The 14,862-nt window shown below is 51.1% G+C and overlaps 4 protein-coding genes across 5 annotated transcripts; 3 read left to right on the forward strand and 1 right to left on the reverse strand.

The window, feature by feature from the left end:
- The first annotated feature begins 77 nt into the window (after nucleotides 1–77).
- On the forward strand, nucleotides 78–2,052 carry LOC148321922 (ras-related protein Rab-25-like). The gene is made up of 5 exons (XM_088319563.1): nucleotides 78–267; nucleotides 845–1,040; nucleotides 1,176–1,369; nucleotides 1,667–1,747; nucleotides 1,824–2,052. Exons 1-5 carry the CDS (start codon nucleotides 231–233, stop codon nucleotides 1,949–1,951), a joined length of 636 nt encoding a protein of 211 aa, XP_088175689.1. The 5' UTR covers nucleotides 78–230; the 3' UTR covers nucleotides 1,952–2,052.
- A 1,415-nt stretch (nucleotides 2,053–3,467) lies between these two features.
- On the forward strand, nucleotides 3,468–5,477 carry LOC148321923 (zinc finger protein 385B-like). The gene is made up of 5 exons (XM_088318312.1): nucleotides 3,468–3,796; nucleotides 4,337–4,471; nucleotides 4,675–4,856; nucleotides 5,012–5,113; nucleotides 5,286–5,477. Exons 1-5 carry the CDS (start codon nucleotides 3,736–3,738, stop codon nucleotides 5,475–5,477), a joined length of 672 nt encoding a protein of 223 aa, XP_088174438.1. The 5' UTR covers nucleotides 3,468–3,735.
- Nucleotides 5,478–6,044: 567 nt separating this feature from the next.
- sgo1 (shugoshin 1) lies at nucleotides 6,045–9,169 on the forward strand. 2 transcript variants are annotated; one of them, XM_088318163.1, is made up of 9 exons: nucleotides 6,045–6,187; nucleotides 6,359–6,513; nucleotides 6,730–6,929; nucleotides 7,009–7,055; nucleotides 7,142–7,194; nucleotides 7,336–8,019; nucleotides 8,100–8,276; nucleotides 8,412–8,589; nucleotides 8,704–9,169. In XM_088318163.1, exons 2-9 carry the CDS (start codon nucleotides 6,363–6,365, stop codon nucleotides 8,858–8,860), a joined length of 1,647 nt encoding a protein of 548 aa, XP_088174289.1. In that variant the 5' UTR covers nucleotides 6,045–6,187; nucleotides 6,359–6,362; the 3' UTR covers nucleotides 8,861–9,169. The 2 variants fall into 2 exon arrangements, with proteins under 2 accessions (XP_088174289.1, XP_088174290.1); XM_088318164.1 differs by having other exon boundaries at nucleotides 8,493–8,589.
- Nucleotides 9,170–9,437: 268 nt separating this feature from the next.
- Nucleotides 9,438–14,374, reverse strand: kat2b (K(lysine) acetyltransferase 2B). The gene is made up of 18 exons (XM_088318162.1): nucleotides 13,900–14,374; nucleotides 13,100–13,226; nucleotides 12,891–13,036; nucleotides 12,717–12,803; nucleotides 12,456–12,637; nucleotides 12,158–12,349; nucleotides 11,945–12,081; nucleotides 11,745–11,870; nucleotides 11,541–11,674; nucleotides 11,256–11,464; nucleotides 11,058–11,184; nucleotides 10,884–10,994; nucleotides 10,672–10,815; nucleotides 10,492–10,606; nucleotides 10,384–10,414; nucleotides 10,252–10,315; nucleotides 10,098–10,182; nucleotides 9,438–10,024 (listed from the first exon to the last, which is right to left on the reverse strand). The coding sequence occupies exons 1-18, from the start codon at nucleotides 14,098–14,100 to the stop codon at nucleotides 9,831–9,833; spliced, it is 2,412 nt and encodes an 803-aa protein (XP_088174288.1). The 5' UTR covers nucleotides 14,101–14,374; the 3' UTR covers nucleotides 9,438–9,830.
- Nucleotides 14,375–14,862: the final 488 nt, after the last annotated feature.

Genomic DNA, 14,862 nt, shown 5'->3' on the forward strand with positions numbered 1-14,862 from the left:
GCGCCCGTCAGCTGACGGGGGAAGGGCAGCCCCGCTCCAACCGCCAGCCGCCCGAGATAAAGACGGAAGTGTACGGATGCGGTCGGACCGGTTCTCTCTTCCACCTCAGCCCTCGCCGGTCGTGGCCGCAGAGAGGCGAGCAAACCGGATGCATTTTTTACTCCCTCGGGGGGGCTTCTGATGTCGAGCGCCGTCGCGACACCGAAGAAGCCCGAGCGAGCGATTGCGGCATGGCGTCGGACGACTCGTACAATTTTGTCTTCAAAGGTGAGTCTGCTTTGAATGGCTGTGATTGAAATGGATTCTGTTCCGCTGACGTGGCAAATTCCGTTGAAAGGGAACTTACGATTTTGCACCTTTTGGAATCCCGATGGCGTGATTGGCATCGGCAAATGTTGCCAAACTCGCACCTGGGAAACAATTGCAATTCTTTCTTTTTCTTTTTTTATTTTAGGACTTACACTTTGTAAGATCGCAAGCGCTTCAACTTTTTTTTTTTTTTTTTTTTTAAGTGCCATCAGATTCTATCATTGATTGCCTTTGTGTTGAACTTTGTCAATTTTGGTCATTTTGAATGCTGCTTCAGTTTTCGGTTCCTATTTTTCCCCTCTGTAGTCCTCCAAAAATTCTTGCCGACAGATTGAATTTTAAAGAAAAAAATATATAAACTTGAATATTCATAGAGTTTTGTGACGCGTTTTTCAGAAACAGGACCATTTTTTTTTGTAGTCCAACAGGACTTTTACTTTTACTTTTTTTGTGGGAAATGAACAACATGAATTTGTTCCAAGAAATGCTTTGCATCCCAAAATGTGTGCGCCGGGCGGCTTGCTGTTTTGTTCAGTGGTTTTGATCGGCGAGTCCGGCGTGGGCAAAAGCAACTTGCTGACGCGCTTCACCAAGAATGAGTTCAACCAAGACAGCCGCACCACCATCGGCGTGGAGTTCAGCACGCGCACCGTCCAGCTGGACAACTGCACCATCAAGATGCAAGTGTGGGACACCGCCGGCCTGGAGCGCTACCGCGCCATCACCTCAGCGTGCGTGCACACACACACACACGCAATACCGACGTCATTTTCAAGGGGAAAAAAAATCTTGGCGGCTAATAGCTGACCGCATTCAAGCAAATTAGATGGCGTTTTTTTTTTGCTGGCGGCAACGTGTGCTCTCAGGTACTACCGAGGCGCGGTGGGGGCCCTGCTGGTCTACGACGTCAGCAAGCACCTGACGTACGAGAGCGCCGAGCGCTGGCTCAAAGAACTCTACGACCACGCCGACCGGCACATCGTGGTCATGCTGGTGGGCAACAAGAAGGACCTGGAGGAGCTGCGCACCGTGCCCGCCGAGGAGGCCCGCGCCTTCGCAGGTGAGCGCTCACAACTTCAACTTGACTCTCGTCCCGAAAGGGGGCTTGACAAGTTGTTGTAAATCTCATCCCAAAAAAATGTCTCGGTGCGTGCAAAGCCACCATCTAAGTGGCAATGTTGAGATGCATCAAGTGTCGCTCGAAGGTGCAGAAAATTCAACATTTTCAGCACGACGTTCCAACTTTGGTCTCCAGTTTCAAGATGATAATAACCTGACATCAATTTTCTGCCGTCCAATCACATGGCTCCTCTTTGATCACATGACCGCCGCATCCCGTCCCTCCGTCCGGATTCAGAGAACAATGGTCTGATGTTCATGGAGACGTCGGCGTTGGACTCCTCCAACGTGGAGGAGGCCTTCATCGACGTGCTGACGGGTGCGATCCGCTCATCTTTGCGCCTCGCTCGCTCGCGCTCGAAGCCGTTTAGAACCTCGCCTTTTTCACCCCGCAGAAATCCATCGCAAGGTCGCCAGCCGAGAAGTGACGCGCGGCTCCATCAGTGCCGTGACGCTGTCAGGGGCGGTCGGAGCCCCCGGCGAGGCCCAGGAAAACCATCGGCGATGCTGCAACAGCTCGTAAAAAAAAAAAAATAATAATAATCTATACATACGCGCACGTTCACATCCAGTAAATATTCTCCAAAAATGTATATATGTCATTAAAAATGTTACAGCACAAAAGTTGCTAATTATTGAGTTCTTTTTATTTTATGACGACACATTGAAGGACTGCCTCACAGTTCAGAGGTGGTGGGTTTGAATCCCGCTTCGGAGTTTGCATGTACGGCGTGGCTTTTCTTTGGGTACTCCGCTTTCCTCCCACATTCCAAAAACATGAATGGTGGGTTGATGGGACACTCGAAATCCTCCGTCAATTGTCTCTTGGTGTGGTGTGACCACCCCCCTCCTGCCCGTAGATGGTTTCGAAAGGCTCCGGGACACCCGCACGCACGCGGCTCAGATCGTGAATGGACGCTTTTGTCTGCTGTCGGCCTCTAGATGGCGGTGTCGTTCTCACATTTTCAAATTGACAGCACAGCGGAAGAGCTGCTGTTTTGCTCTTCAGGAATGTGAAATGTGGTTGCCATAGCAACAACCACTGATGCCTCCAGTGCGCGGCTGCACATGGAGAGGAATTTGTTTTACCTTTTCACTTCGAGCAGGGATTTAATTCAGTGCACAAATCGTATGATGACTTCCTCCTGAAATTTGGACTTTTGGGAATATTCCAACTTTTTTCTGGTTTTGCTTTTTTTTTTGAAAAGTGAGAGAAACAAAGTTACTCAAGAGGTGACTTTTTTCCTGTCACTCAGCCATCTTTTTTTCTTCCTCCACGAAATCTTCATGTCGCAACATTCTGAGAAAAATTAAGACTTTAGGAGACCAGAATTGTAGACTTAAGAGTGCTCATGTGTCATGCAGGCCATCGTTTGTTTAAAGGACATCATGGGGCATCTCACCATCCATCCGGCCAGTGTACTGGGCCTCTTTCGGGTTGCCGTGGCAACTGCAGTGTTAGTTGAGAGGCGCCGATCAGGTGACGCCGCCACAGAAAGGCGAGGCGTCAAGTCGCCTCGGCCAGATCACCTTGCAGCTTTCAAGTGGCAACACAAACCACTTGCACTGACTCCAAAGGCCAATCCTCCCCCGACACACACACACACACACACACAATGCATGAGACTAATTGAGTCGGGCCCGCGCGCACGTCAAACTTAATTACATGACGTGAGCGCAAAACGCGACGCGCCAGCAAAGACAACGGCGGCCCACATATTTCACCAGTTTGGGGCTTTACAATTTGCAATGAAAATTTTGACTTGCCAACTTTTGACTTTTTGAATTGCGTTGTATTTTTCACTTCAAACTTATTTTTTTTTTATCTGTCATTCGCTTTTCATTTTACTTTATTACAATTTATTAAGTTGAGTTTAAAACAAAATGTAATTGAATTCATTTTATTTTACTGGATTTATTTTATGAAAAATTCATTTTAATTTGTCGCTCAGACTGTTGTTGTTTATGTATTGTTTAATCTAGCCTTGATTTTATTTGTATTTAATTCTTTTTTTTTTTTTTTTTACTTTATTTATTCCCCCCCAAAAAAAGAAGGAATGCAGTCAAACTTTTCTTTCTTTTCTTTTTGTTATTTCTTTTGTGTTGAAATGTCGGAGTTGACGGCCTGCATTGTAAAGTGTCGTCCAAGGCGCGAAACTTGATCCGCTTTTCAGGTGATTTGAGCAAGCGTGGCTACGATTACGTTTCAAAAAGCTCCTTGGCGGTGGTGGGGAGGGGGCGGATGTTCGTGACACGCCAGGAGATGTTGATGATGAAGAGGAGGAGGAGGAGGAGGAAGCGGCGCCAATGGCAGCAGTGAGGACTCAACCGCACGTGGACGCTTCAGACCAGCCCAGCATGAATTTCGGTGAGTCCAAAACAATTTTCCGTTTTGCTCTAAAAATGAAAAGCAGTCACCTTTTGTGTTGCCATGGTGACGCGTGTGCGTGTGGGTGGTTCCAATGGAAGAACCATTTTTATTTCGACATTCCTCTTTTTACGCTCTGTTTTTACTTTAATAGACATTTCTCTTGAGGTTTTCTTTTTCATGAAAATTCCAACTTAAATGTTATGTTCCGGTTTAAATTATGTTGTCTCAAAACTATTTTTTTTCTCTGAAGAGGTGATGTTCGTTTATTCTCCAAAACATTCGTCTCATAACACAATTTATTTTCTCTTCTCTTGATGTCGTTTTTTTTCCCTGAAAATTGCTACCTGCTTAAGTATTGTTCCATTTTAAATTCTTGTTGAAAATGAAGAATGTCGTTAATTCCCTTTGAGAATTGTGACTATTTTTTCTCCCTCTATATCATTCAGATTATTCTTGAAAATGACCACTTAAATGTTTGCATTCAAGTTCCTGAAAACTGTTTCCGCGTCACACCAACATTTTGACTTCCTGCTTCAGAGTCATGTGATGCGGCGGAGGCGGCAACGTCTGAAAAAGAGCCGCAAGATGAGGACAGAGCCAAGCGGCCGCTCTTCTGCTCGCTCTGCAAAGTGGCCGTCAACTCGGCCTCGCAGCTGCAAGCTCACAACAGCGGTGAGTGAGCTGCTCAAAACGTCGACGTAGGAGAGCTTGATAAATCATTTGGAAAAGTTCCCACATTTTGACCTTTGATCAGCAGGTAAAAATCAATTGAAATAATGTGGTTGCAAAAGTGCGCACACCCCGTTGTAAGCGAGTCGAGAAGCTTCTGCCGAGCGAGCGAATAAAGTTCAGCTGTTGACGATGTCGGTGTTGAGGTGCCAAGCACCGGACCATGCTGGAGGCCAAGAGCGGCGACGGCGCCATCGAGTCCTTCCCCAGAGTCGGCGGCAGCAAGACCAAGACGGCACCGTCCGAGCCGGCCGGCGGCCTCCGGGACAAAACCTTCCGCTGCCACATCTGTGACGTACACGTCAACTCGGACACGCAACTCAAACAGGTCGCCGCCGCCGCAATTCCAAACTCGCTTCATTGGCCTCCAGAATAATGGCGGCCCTAAACTTGGCGAAAAGTAACATTCGATACGCTTTTGTTTTTTCGTTTTTGATGGTCGTCGGGTTTAAAAGTAGGAATTTGCGGTTGTTGTACTTGCAGCACATCAGCAGCCGGAGGCACAAGGACCGAGCAGCGGGGAAAGTGACCAAGCCCAAATTCAAGCCGTACACGTCGGGTCGGCGTCTGCACGCCTTCGGGCCGGTGAGTTGGCGCAACCGTTCGTGCTTATTTTTTCACTGCAAATGAAGAAATTTCAGTCTTGGCTGTCTTTGTTTATTTTGGACTTCCTAATCGAAATGTTCCTCCGCTGCCGATTTTGGGCCTGATTGAGTGGCAACAAAACCTCGCCAATCCGTTTGCCACCCTTTTCTAGAACAACCACGACCGGCTCAAATCGCCGGCGCCGGCGGCCTCGTCTCTCCCGCAGGGCCAGCGGGCGGGCGCCATGTCATCGCTACCGTCCTTCCCTGTCCATCCGGCCGCCAACGCCGGCCCGGCCCTCATCCACATTCCGCCCCTCCCGCAGACGCTCTTGCGTCCGTCGCTTGTCTTTCATCACTACTGAATAAAGTTTCTTTTTTTTCTCGCTCATCATTTTGTGAGTACTGTCATATTTTTATTTTCATATTTGATGGTAGCAGTGTCATTTTTATTAAATTTTTAATTTTAGTTCAATTATTTTTATCTTTATATGAATAATTGACATTTTTAATGTACATTTTGTAATGTAAAATTTGGGGGAAAGTAATTCTTACAGCTAAAGTGCGTTCTTTGTTTATAGGGGCAATTAAATAACCTTTGGTTTACATTTATATAGTTAAATGATTTTGTATTTTTGTTTTTATTCTTTACATTTAAATTATATTACATGTTTGAAAATATACATTTAGTCCTTAATTCTGATTAGAGAATGTTTGTAAATGTATCCACAGGTATAAAAATAAGACAGGTTTACATGGGTCAATGGAATAGAAGCACACTATAGAAAGATTTAAGTGATACAAAATAAAAGGTTTTATTGAAATAATTTATTCAGTCGTCGCCGTTCTGCGATGGCGCCCCCTATCCTGCAGTTCACCCGAAAGCTGACGCCACTCGTCATCGCGGCCAATCAGCGCTCGCGGGACGCATTTCGAATGTTGCTTACGGAAGACAAGAAGGGAAAGCGGCTTTCATCGCGCAACCCAAATGCGACATTTTTCCTTTTAACCGGATGAATCACGCGCTTCTTCGTCCCACAAAAGCACTGGATTACGTGAATTCCAACAATTTGTGGTAGGTTGTCGGTCGAAATGGACTGTTTGGAAGGCCGTTTGTTGTGAAACTAACGTTAGCTAGCGAGGCTAGCTGCTAGCTAGCTGTTGTTGTCCGTTGGGACATTTTGACGGTTGAATTTGTCTTGAGGCATTTGGAGGTTTTTCAAGTTGTCTTTTATTACTCCTAAAGAGCCATGGCGGGGGAGCGGGTCCAGAGAAAGCCCGCGCGGCACACTCTGGATGAGATCAAGGACAAAATGAAGGAAATACGCTACAAGCAGCTGACCCGGGCGGCGGAGGCGCACAGCAGGAAGGCCAAAGGCAGACTCGCCCACAAAAGTTCTCGTAAATTGCATTTTCCTAAATATACTTAATCTCTGAACAGTTACGTTTGTAGTCATAGTTTTACCTTATATTGTATGTTTACAATTTTGAATATTAACAACTGTGAACTGTATATATGCAGTATGACGTTGATTAAAAAAATACAAATATATATATGTGTATATATAATTTTAAACTGTTAATGTGCATTGTTGTTGTTGTTGTTGCGGGCATCAGGCAGCATGGCGCCGGGCAACCTGCTGGCGGCGGTGCAGCAGAACAACACGGCGTTGGCGTTGGCACTGCAGGCAGAGAAGGAGAAGGTGCGTCAGGCCAACGCCATCATCCTGCATCTGAAGGAGGCCCTCTTCTTCCACCTGACGCTGCTCAGGAGGAAGCTCCGGGAGCAGCCGGCCCGGACCGCTTCCTCTCCACTGGTAACGAGGTCATCAACATGACATCATTGGGAATGTTGACGTCCATCTGAGCGTCTATCCATGTGGTCGTTTGATTCAGGCTGAAGCATCAGAGATGCCCGTGGAAGCAGATGGGAAGTCACCGAGGTACAATTTTCTTTCGTTGTCGTCTCTTATAGTCATTTGACTGAATGATATCCGTTTTCTAACAACGCTTGCTTTGGATTGCGTAGGAGAGAAAGGATCAGCGAGGGCAGGACATGCGAGGTCTCTCCGATTTGTGCAGGTACGCACAGTAAGATATTAGGAAGTAGGTACAAACTGCAGTACATCCGATACATGTTTACCCATCGGATTTTTCGTAAATGTCCATTGTACAGATGCCCCCGTGAGTGTCACCTCACATCCTTTGCCTTTGTCTTGGCAGAGTCTCCCAAAATGAACGTCCGGCGTGACGACATCCAAATGGCTTTGCCACCGACGGTGGCGGTGAGGCAAAGACACGGCCACGGAGAACGCAAGCGCAGGAGGCGGTCGGACTGCGTGCGTGTCATCGGCGAGGTAAACTTGGGGGTGCTCAATGCGGAATGCCCCCAGCCGCGCGAAGAATCCCAGGAGGTTTCGCACGTGCCGTCGGGCCATCCCATCTACGCGCAGGACTCGGAGCCAGCCGTCAACACTCGCAACCGCCGTCACCAACAGCCGCAGCGCAAAGCGGAGACACGCAAGCCTGAGCGAGTCCCTCTAAAAAAACCGTGGGAGAACCCCAAGCGCAAGGTGCGATCCAAGCGCCGGGAGCACCGCGCGTTGCCGCCGCCGCCGCCGCCGCCTAAGCAGCTCAACGTCTCGCTCGGCTCCAACGACACATTTGACTTTGACTACGAGGAGGCCAACCACCTCACGCCCTTCAAGGCCAAAGCGGACCATTCGGACGACGATGCCCAAGACCACCCGGCTCCGGACTCCAGCTCGCCGTCGTCCGAGTCGGAAGACAACCTGTACGTGCCGAAGAAGAAGGCCAAAGGGGGGTGCGCGTCCCCTGAGATCACCGAGGTCATCGCCACTCGCAGGGGACGGCCCCCCAACGCAAACACGAGCCAACCAAAATCTGGTCTGAGTCGACATGACGGATTTGTTTTTCTTGTCGGTGCTCTGTAACGGAAGTTTGTTGATTATTTGTCTGAACCGAAGCTCCGAGTCAGGACGTGGTGCACGCCGCCTTCCCGTCGGTCAGCAGCCCCCTGACGGAAGTTGACATGACCGTCGATGATGCTCCTTCCCATTTCGGCCAAAGTCACCCTCTGCCGCTGTCTCCACCAGACGGCGGCGCGCGACAGCAGCACCAGTCGGGGACCAAGTGCAAGAAACGTACGTTGTTCTCCCAAATACTGAGCTGCTCGTCCACGGGGTGTTAGCTTAGCGTTAGCGCTCTCCTCCTTTTCTGCCTGGAATCACCGTGCGCACGTCCACTTCTCTCCTTTCGCTCCCGTCACGTTTGTCCAGGTGGGCTCGGCGGCGCCACCAATCGGACGCTGGGGCACACCGGCTCCAGTCTGACTGACGTGACCAATATGTCCCCCGCAGCTCGCCGCCGCTTCTCCCGCCCCACCTCCCAAACGCCGCCGCCACGAATGCGCCGGCGCACTCTGGCGGTGGACTACAAGGAGCCCTCGTTGAACGCGTAAGTTTTATTCTCGACTAGATCTGTCGTCTAACCGGTCAAAGGAATGGGATTTTCCAAATGCCTTTGCCTTACGGAAATCTAAAAATGACACACGCTTTCTTTTCCCGACAGGAAACTCCGACGTGGGGACAAATTCACCGACTTGCAATTCCTGCCGCCGGGCTCGCCCATTTTCAAGACCAAGTTGACGGGCAGCAGATCCCGAGCGTCCGCCGGCGCAAGCGACAAACTGGGCAAATATAACGAGTCGTTTGTCGGATGTCGCTGATGTTTTGAACCACAAATGACAAAACGGGAAGCCGATATTGCCCGTTTTTCTTTCTAATTTCACACAAACATTGGAACGCATCCAATTATTTTTTCTTAACTCTTTTTTCCACATTTGCCTTCATTTCATTTGTATTAAGTCCAAAGACATTGGACAGTCGTCAGTTTGAAAAAAAAACAAAAAGACATTTGTGGAAATGACAACATAAGTAGACATTGTTTTTTTTTTTTTGCCTCATTCGATACGTTTCTAAATCTAATGGTTCCAAATTGAGACTGCAATAAAATGAGCAGCTTTTGCAATGAACAAGTCCAACTCATTTTGCGTTTTGCAATAAAATGCATTTTCTTTGCGAGCCAACTCGGCCGCTCGCAAACAAATCTCTTTGAAATCGGTCATCAGATCCATTATTCCTTCAATGACTCCATAAATCATTTCTTGTTCTTTTTTTTCCTTGCCAAGAAACAATATCTCATTTTGATAAGAAACGAGGATCTCGTTTGGCTGCAACACAAATGTTCCTTTGGAGGACAAAATGAGTTGCAATGACAATTTCAAATGCTCAATGACCACGACAAACGCCTTCTCATTTTATTCCATCTATAAAAGCCACTAATACTGCGTCGTTAAAAGCAACTGTACAAAGAGCGCCTCTTACAAAAAGGCTTTTGTTGTTGTTTTGTTTTTTCCCGAATACAAAACAGAAAAACGACACGGTATTGCACAAAGTATAAAGTTGTCAATCTCTATCCGCAGCACAAATATATATCGTAAGCGAAAATAAATTAAGACTGAACCGAATTGGTGAGACGGCAATCAAATCGTCTGAAAAGGAAAACGTTTGCGTTAAATAGAAGACAAAGTGCAATTTTTGATCGTCACGCGGCTGCCCTACATGAAAGAAAAGTGGCCTTCCGTTCTTTTTTCGCACACGTAGAGCTAAAGGGGGCGGCGGCCGGCAGGACGGAGGCTACTTGTCCACGAGTCCGGCCTCCTTGATCTTGCCGTAGAAGAACTTCTCGAGTAGGTTGGCGCACTTGTAGTACTCGCTCTCGGGCGGGTTGTACTCGCGGCAGTTGGTGAAGACGCGTTGCATGTCGGCCGTGAACAGCTTGCGCGTGGTGTAGTAGCGACTCTTCAGACGCTCGCTCATGGTCTTCAGGTCTGGCGGCGTTTGACAAAACTAAAGAAATAGTTTGGAGCTTGTGTTGCTGTTGCAAACGTCGATGGGACTCACCCATGGGGAAGCGGATGACTTGGTAGTAGCCCGGCGCCTCCGTTTTCTTCACGGGTTCCATGAAGGGCCAAGCGTTCTGGTGACTCTGACAGCAGAGAGTCAAGCGGTGAGAGTCAAGCGCGTTGGCGTGTGGCGCCACACGTGTGCAAGTCACCTTGACGTGCTGCAGGATGTTCTTGAGCGCGCCGTGCAGCTGCTCGGGGTCCTTCGCGTCCCTCCTGCGGCCGAGGCGTCAAAACGTTAGCCCGGCGTCACAAAGCTCGCGTCGCTCGCTCGCGTCACTCACCCTTTGGCCGACGGCTTCCAGCCGGTTTCACCTGCGGACAGACGAGAGGGCAAAAAGTGAGGGTGAGCGGCGGGCGAGGGGGCAAAAGATGCGGGTGGGCGCACGCACGGATGCCGGGGATGCTCTCGATGGGAATCTGCCTGACGCCGTCTTTGAAGCACGAAAGGCCCGGGTAGACTTTGCGGATCTGGACCTGCTTCCTCTCAATCAGCTTTTTGATGATCTGGAGGGGGGGGGGGACGGACGCGCAATTTGATTGCCATCTTACACACACACACACACACACACCTCTTTTTGCTTCTTGATGATGACGGAGAACTCGGTGTAGGGAATGCTGGGGTTGAGCTCGCAGCCCATGAGCGTGGCTCCCTCGTAGTCCTTGATGTAGCCCACGTACTTGGCCTTGGGCACCTTGATGTCCTTGGAGAAACCCTGCGAGGGGTGGCGCCGCGTTAGCCGCGCTTGCTAACAAGCGCGGCTCGCGCCCGTCGCGAGGCTACCTGCTTCTTGAAGTATCCGATGGCGTACTCGTCGGCGTAGGTGAGGAAGTTGAGGATGTGGTGCTTGATGTGGTACTCCTTCAGGTGGTTCATGAGGTGGGTGCCGTAGCCCTGCAAACACAACGCCGTGATCAGCACGTGCGCGCCAAAGTGGACGCACGCGAGTCATCGCACCTTGACCTGCTCGTTGGACGTGACGGCGCAGAAAACAATTTCAGTGAAGCCTTGAGAAGGAAACATCCGGAAGCAGATGCCGCCGATCACGCGGCCGTCCTTAATGAGCGACAGCGTTTTGTGCTTCCTGTCCCGACAAAACCAAAGCGACTGACAACGCTGCCAAGGCGGGAGCGCCGCGGCCGGGCTGCGACTCACGGGTCAAAGACGAGGCGTGTGATGTACTCCTTGGGCATGCGAGGCAGCTGGTGCGAGAAGACGTTCTGCAGGCCCACCAGCCACATGAGGATCCTCTTGTTGGGCTTCCGGTTGAGCGAGTTGCCGATGACGTGGAACTCGATCACGCCTCGGCGCTCCTCCAGGCGGGCCGCCTCGTCGCGCGCCGAGTGCGCTGACAGCAGGCCCGTCTGATGACCCGTGACCAAATCCAAACATCAAAAAGCCGCCGTTGTACTGGTGGCGAGGGCGCCCCCCGGTGCTCACCTCCGGGACGGCGGCGGGGTCTGCGATGGTGGCCATCACCTCGTGGATGAGCTCCACGGGGATGTCGCCCACCACCCGGGGCCTCTTGATCTCCTCCGACGGGAGCGTCTCCGAGGGCTTGCGCTTGCCGCCCGCTGCGACAAAAACGTGCAAAGTGGCAAGACGGCGGGCGAGGGGTTCAGAGGACGCATTTTGAGATCGTACCGGGACCGGTCTCGAGAACTGCTGACGTTTTCCTGGCCGGACCGGCGGCGCCACTCGAGAGGTCGGCGGACGACGCCGGGCTGATGCTGTAGTACGAGGGTCTGGCCACCGGGGGCGCACTGACGACTAAAGACGGAAAAAGTTGGATTACTGCTCAAGCGCAAACTGGTGCCCAAAAACCAAAACTTTGGAGTACTTGCATGCAGCAACTTTGTGACTCAAGTACAAAACGTTTGTGCGGACAGGAAGTTGACCTCCGGGGGCCTCTGCCAATAAGTCTTGGTTCCAAATTGGTGAGCAGTGGCTGTAGACTTCCTCCTCCAGCATGGACAAGAACCTGAAATGGCAGCGGGACGACGTTAGCGCCTGGACATCGGGCCCAGACGCCAATTTTTGACTTTTGCCAGTCTGACTTGGGAAAGTGCGTGAGGATGAGCGTTCGCTTCTCGGGCGGCAGCTTGTCCTTCTCCTGCCTGGCCTGTTCCAGCAGCTGCTTGCGCATGACGGTGAAGACGGAGCGCAGCAGCATGCGGCCGAAGATCTGCGTGGTCTGGTAGCGTGGCAGGCTGTCGCAGAACTGAGGCACGTTGCAGTAGCACAGCCACCTGCCCGCACGCCGCAAGACAAACAACCGGAGCGCCGTTCACACTTTCACCGGAAGGCGTCGGCGTTCGGCGACGGAGGACGCCGCATCGGGAGCAACGGAGCTACCTGGTGTAGTTGGCCTTGTATCCGGCCGTGTCGTCGTTGGGGAGTCTCTGGCGCCTCTGCGACGGCGTCTCCAGCTGCCAGTAGTTGATCTGGTTCAGGAACATCTTGGCCAGCTCCACGATGGTCTGATGCTCTTTGGACGGCAGGTGGCTGAATTTGTACTGGACAAAGTTGTTGACGCCCTGACGGCCGACGGCAACGAGCGTTCAAGAAAGATCGGCGGGAGGGCGGCCAATTGGCCGGCGGCAATCACGTGACTACCTGCTCGATGCCGGGTCTCTCGAAAGGCGGACTCTCCTGCGCTTCCAGTGTGGGCTTGCCCATCTGGAGGACGCATTTCCTCAACAGCTGCCAGTCAAACGCATATTTGGGTCTTAAGTCTCCCCCCCAAATTTCTTGCCATGGTCCTTGGCTGCGTTTTAGCAACGCGCTTACTTTGAAGAGGGAGAAGTAGACCTGCTTGGTGTCGGCGTCCTCCTCCTTGTGCACGCACGTGTACAAGTACTCCACGTCCAGCACCATGCCCAGCAGACGGTTGATCTCGTCCTCGGGGGCGCGCTCCAGGTGGCTCACGTGATCGCCTACGAACAAAACAAAGAACGTCACCTGACGTATTTGGGAGCGGGCGTGTCGGGCGAACGCACCCAAAGTGTGCGAGCAGCTGCGACAGGGCTGCCGCAAGTTGCCGGTGATGGGCTGCTGCTCGCTGCGCGGCGGCGTGGCCGGCGGGTTCTGACTCTTCCAGCCGTTGCACTTGCACGCGCCCTCCGCCTGCTCAACCGAAACACACGCATGAAATCAACTGCATTTGCTTTTTCATTTCAAATGAAATCATCATTGGAACAAAATTCATGGACAACGTTAGTCTTGTCTGATTGGGATTTTTTTTCCTCCACGATTGGCAACATCTCAATATGTTGCCTTAATTGGAGCAGACTTTGCAAAACATTCTGCTGTGGGCTGTCAGTGTCAGGTGGGAGGTGCTAGTGCGCATGCTCGTGAAAACAACAACAAACTCCGCCCCCTCGCCTTGCCACCAGCTGTCACCCTGTCAAAACAAAGGCCGTGCGCGCAAAAAGCTCCCAAAAATCCTCCTCCGACTCCGAAATGACATTTGATTTGCAAGGACGAGCGGAGACGCTCGAAAGCATTCAAGTGACGAAGACCCAAACTCTTTTTGCTCATGTTTACACCCGCCGCGCCTAGAAAAGCAAGCATGCAGGAGGAAGGCCCGCGTTGGGAACTCTGGTCGAAATCATTCCAAATCTTTTTTTTCCCCTCCATGCTGTTGAACAAACGTGCACGCAAACGCGCGGCGCAGTAATGGCCTCCATGGATTTGCAGCCAGCGCGCTCGATGCTCTCGAGGGCAACAAAATGCACGAAAAGAGAAAAAAAGACAAGTTGCAAAAAAAAAATCATCATCATGTTAATACGCAACCCACCTTGCAGGACGAATAAACGCCGAGCTTCTCCAGCTTCTTGTGGCGAGGCGACGAACGGAGCTGCGCCTTTTTGACGCTGATCCGCGCGGAGCCTCCGTCGGTGCCGGAGCCCTCGGCACCCCCGGGACCCGGAGCGGCCGGAGCCGAGCCCGCGGCGCCGATGGCCGGCGAGCCCTGCTGAATCCCCGCGCTGTCGGCCATGGTGCCTCTCGGCGGCGAAGGCCGATCCCGACGGAGGGGGAGCGCCCCCCCTCCCGCCTCGTCCGCCTTCTCCACTCCCACCCCAAAATCCCCCCCCACCCCCACCCCCACCCTACCCCCGGCGGTGCTGGTGCTGGTGGGCGTCTGCCGGAGAGCGAGCGCGTCTCTCGCCGCGGTCGGCGCTAGTCTGCCAGCGGAGGATCAGACATGGCGCTCGTCATTCTTTTCCATGTCGTGAAAGCGCTGCCATGTTCCGCCAGTGGGGGGCGCCCGCCGCGGCGAGCTTCGGACCACACACGAGACCGAAATTGATTATGCACATATACTGTATATGTACATATATATATATATATATATATATTTCCATAAAGGACATATCTGAATATATATACTGTAATATCTGTTCATTGTTTGGTGTACATGAGGACGGCGACGCTTGAGTCGTGGGTGACGTCATTGAGAGGGGAGGAGCCAGGTTCAGGAAGATTGCTCGAGCAGTTAGTCTGAATTTGGAGCGTGTGGGCATGAGCTGAGGCCATCAGAAGGCTCCCGTATCAATGTTTTATTCGCTGTTATTTTGGTTATTAAAACGAATAGATTGCATTACAGACTGTGTGCATCCTTGACCACTGGGACGGGCATTTATAATACGTAACAATCATATATATGATGTGTCATATATGCGTATAAGGTTATAGGTAATGCAATTTGCTAAATCCAGCCCCAAGTTGGGAATTTAATTTTCATTGTAAAATAGAAACA

This window comes from Idiotropiscis lumnitzeri, chromosome 16 (assembly GCF_059441095.1).
Source record: "Idiotropiscis lumnitzeri isolate Australia: NSW breed Sydney's pygmy pipehorse chromosome 16, RoL_Ilum_1.0, whole genome shotgun sequence".
In the NCBI taxonomy this organism is placed as follows: Eukaryota; Metazoa; Chordata; class Actinopteri; order Syngnathiformes; family Syngnathidae; genus Idiotropiscis; species Idiotropiscis lumnitzeri.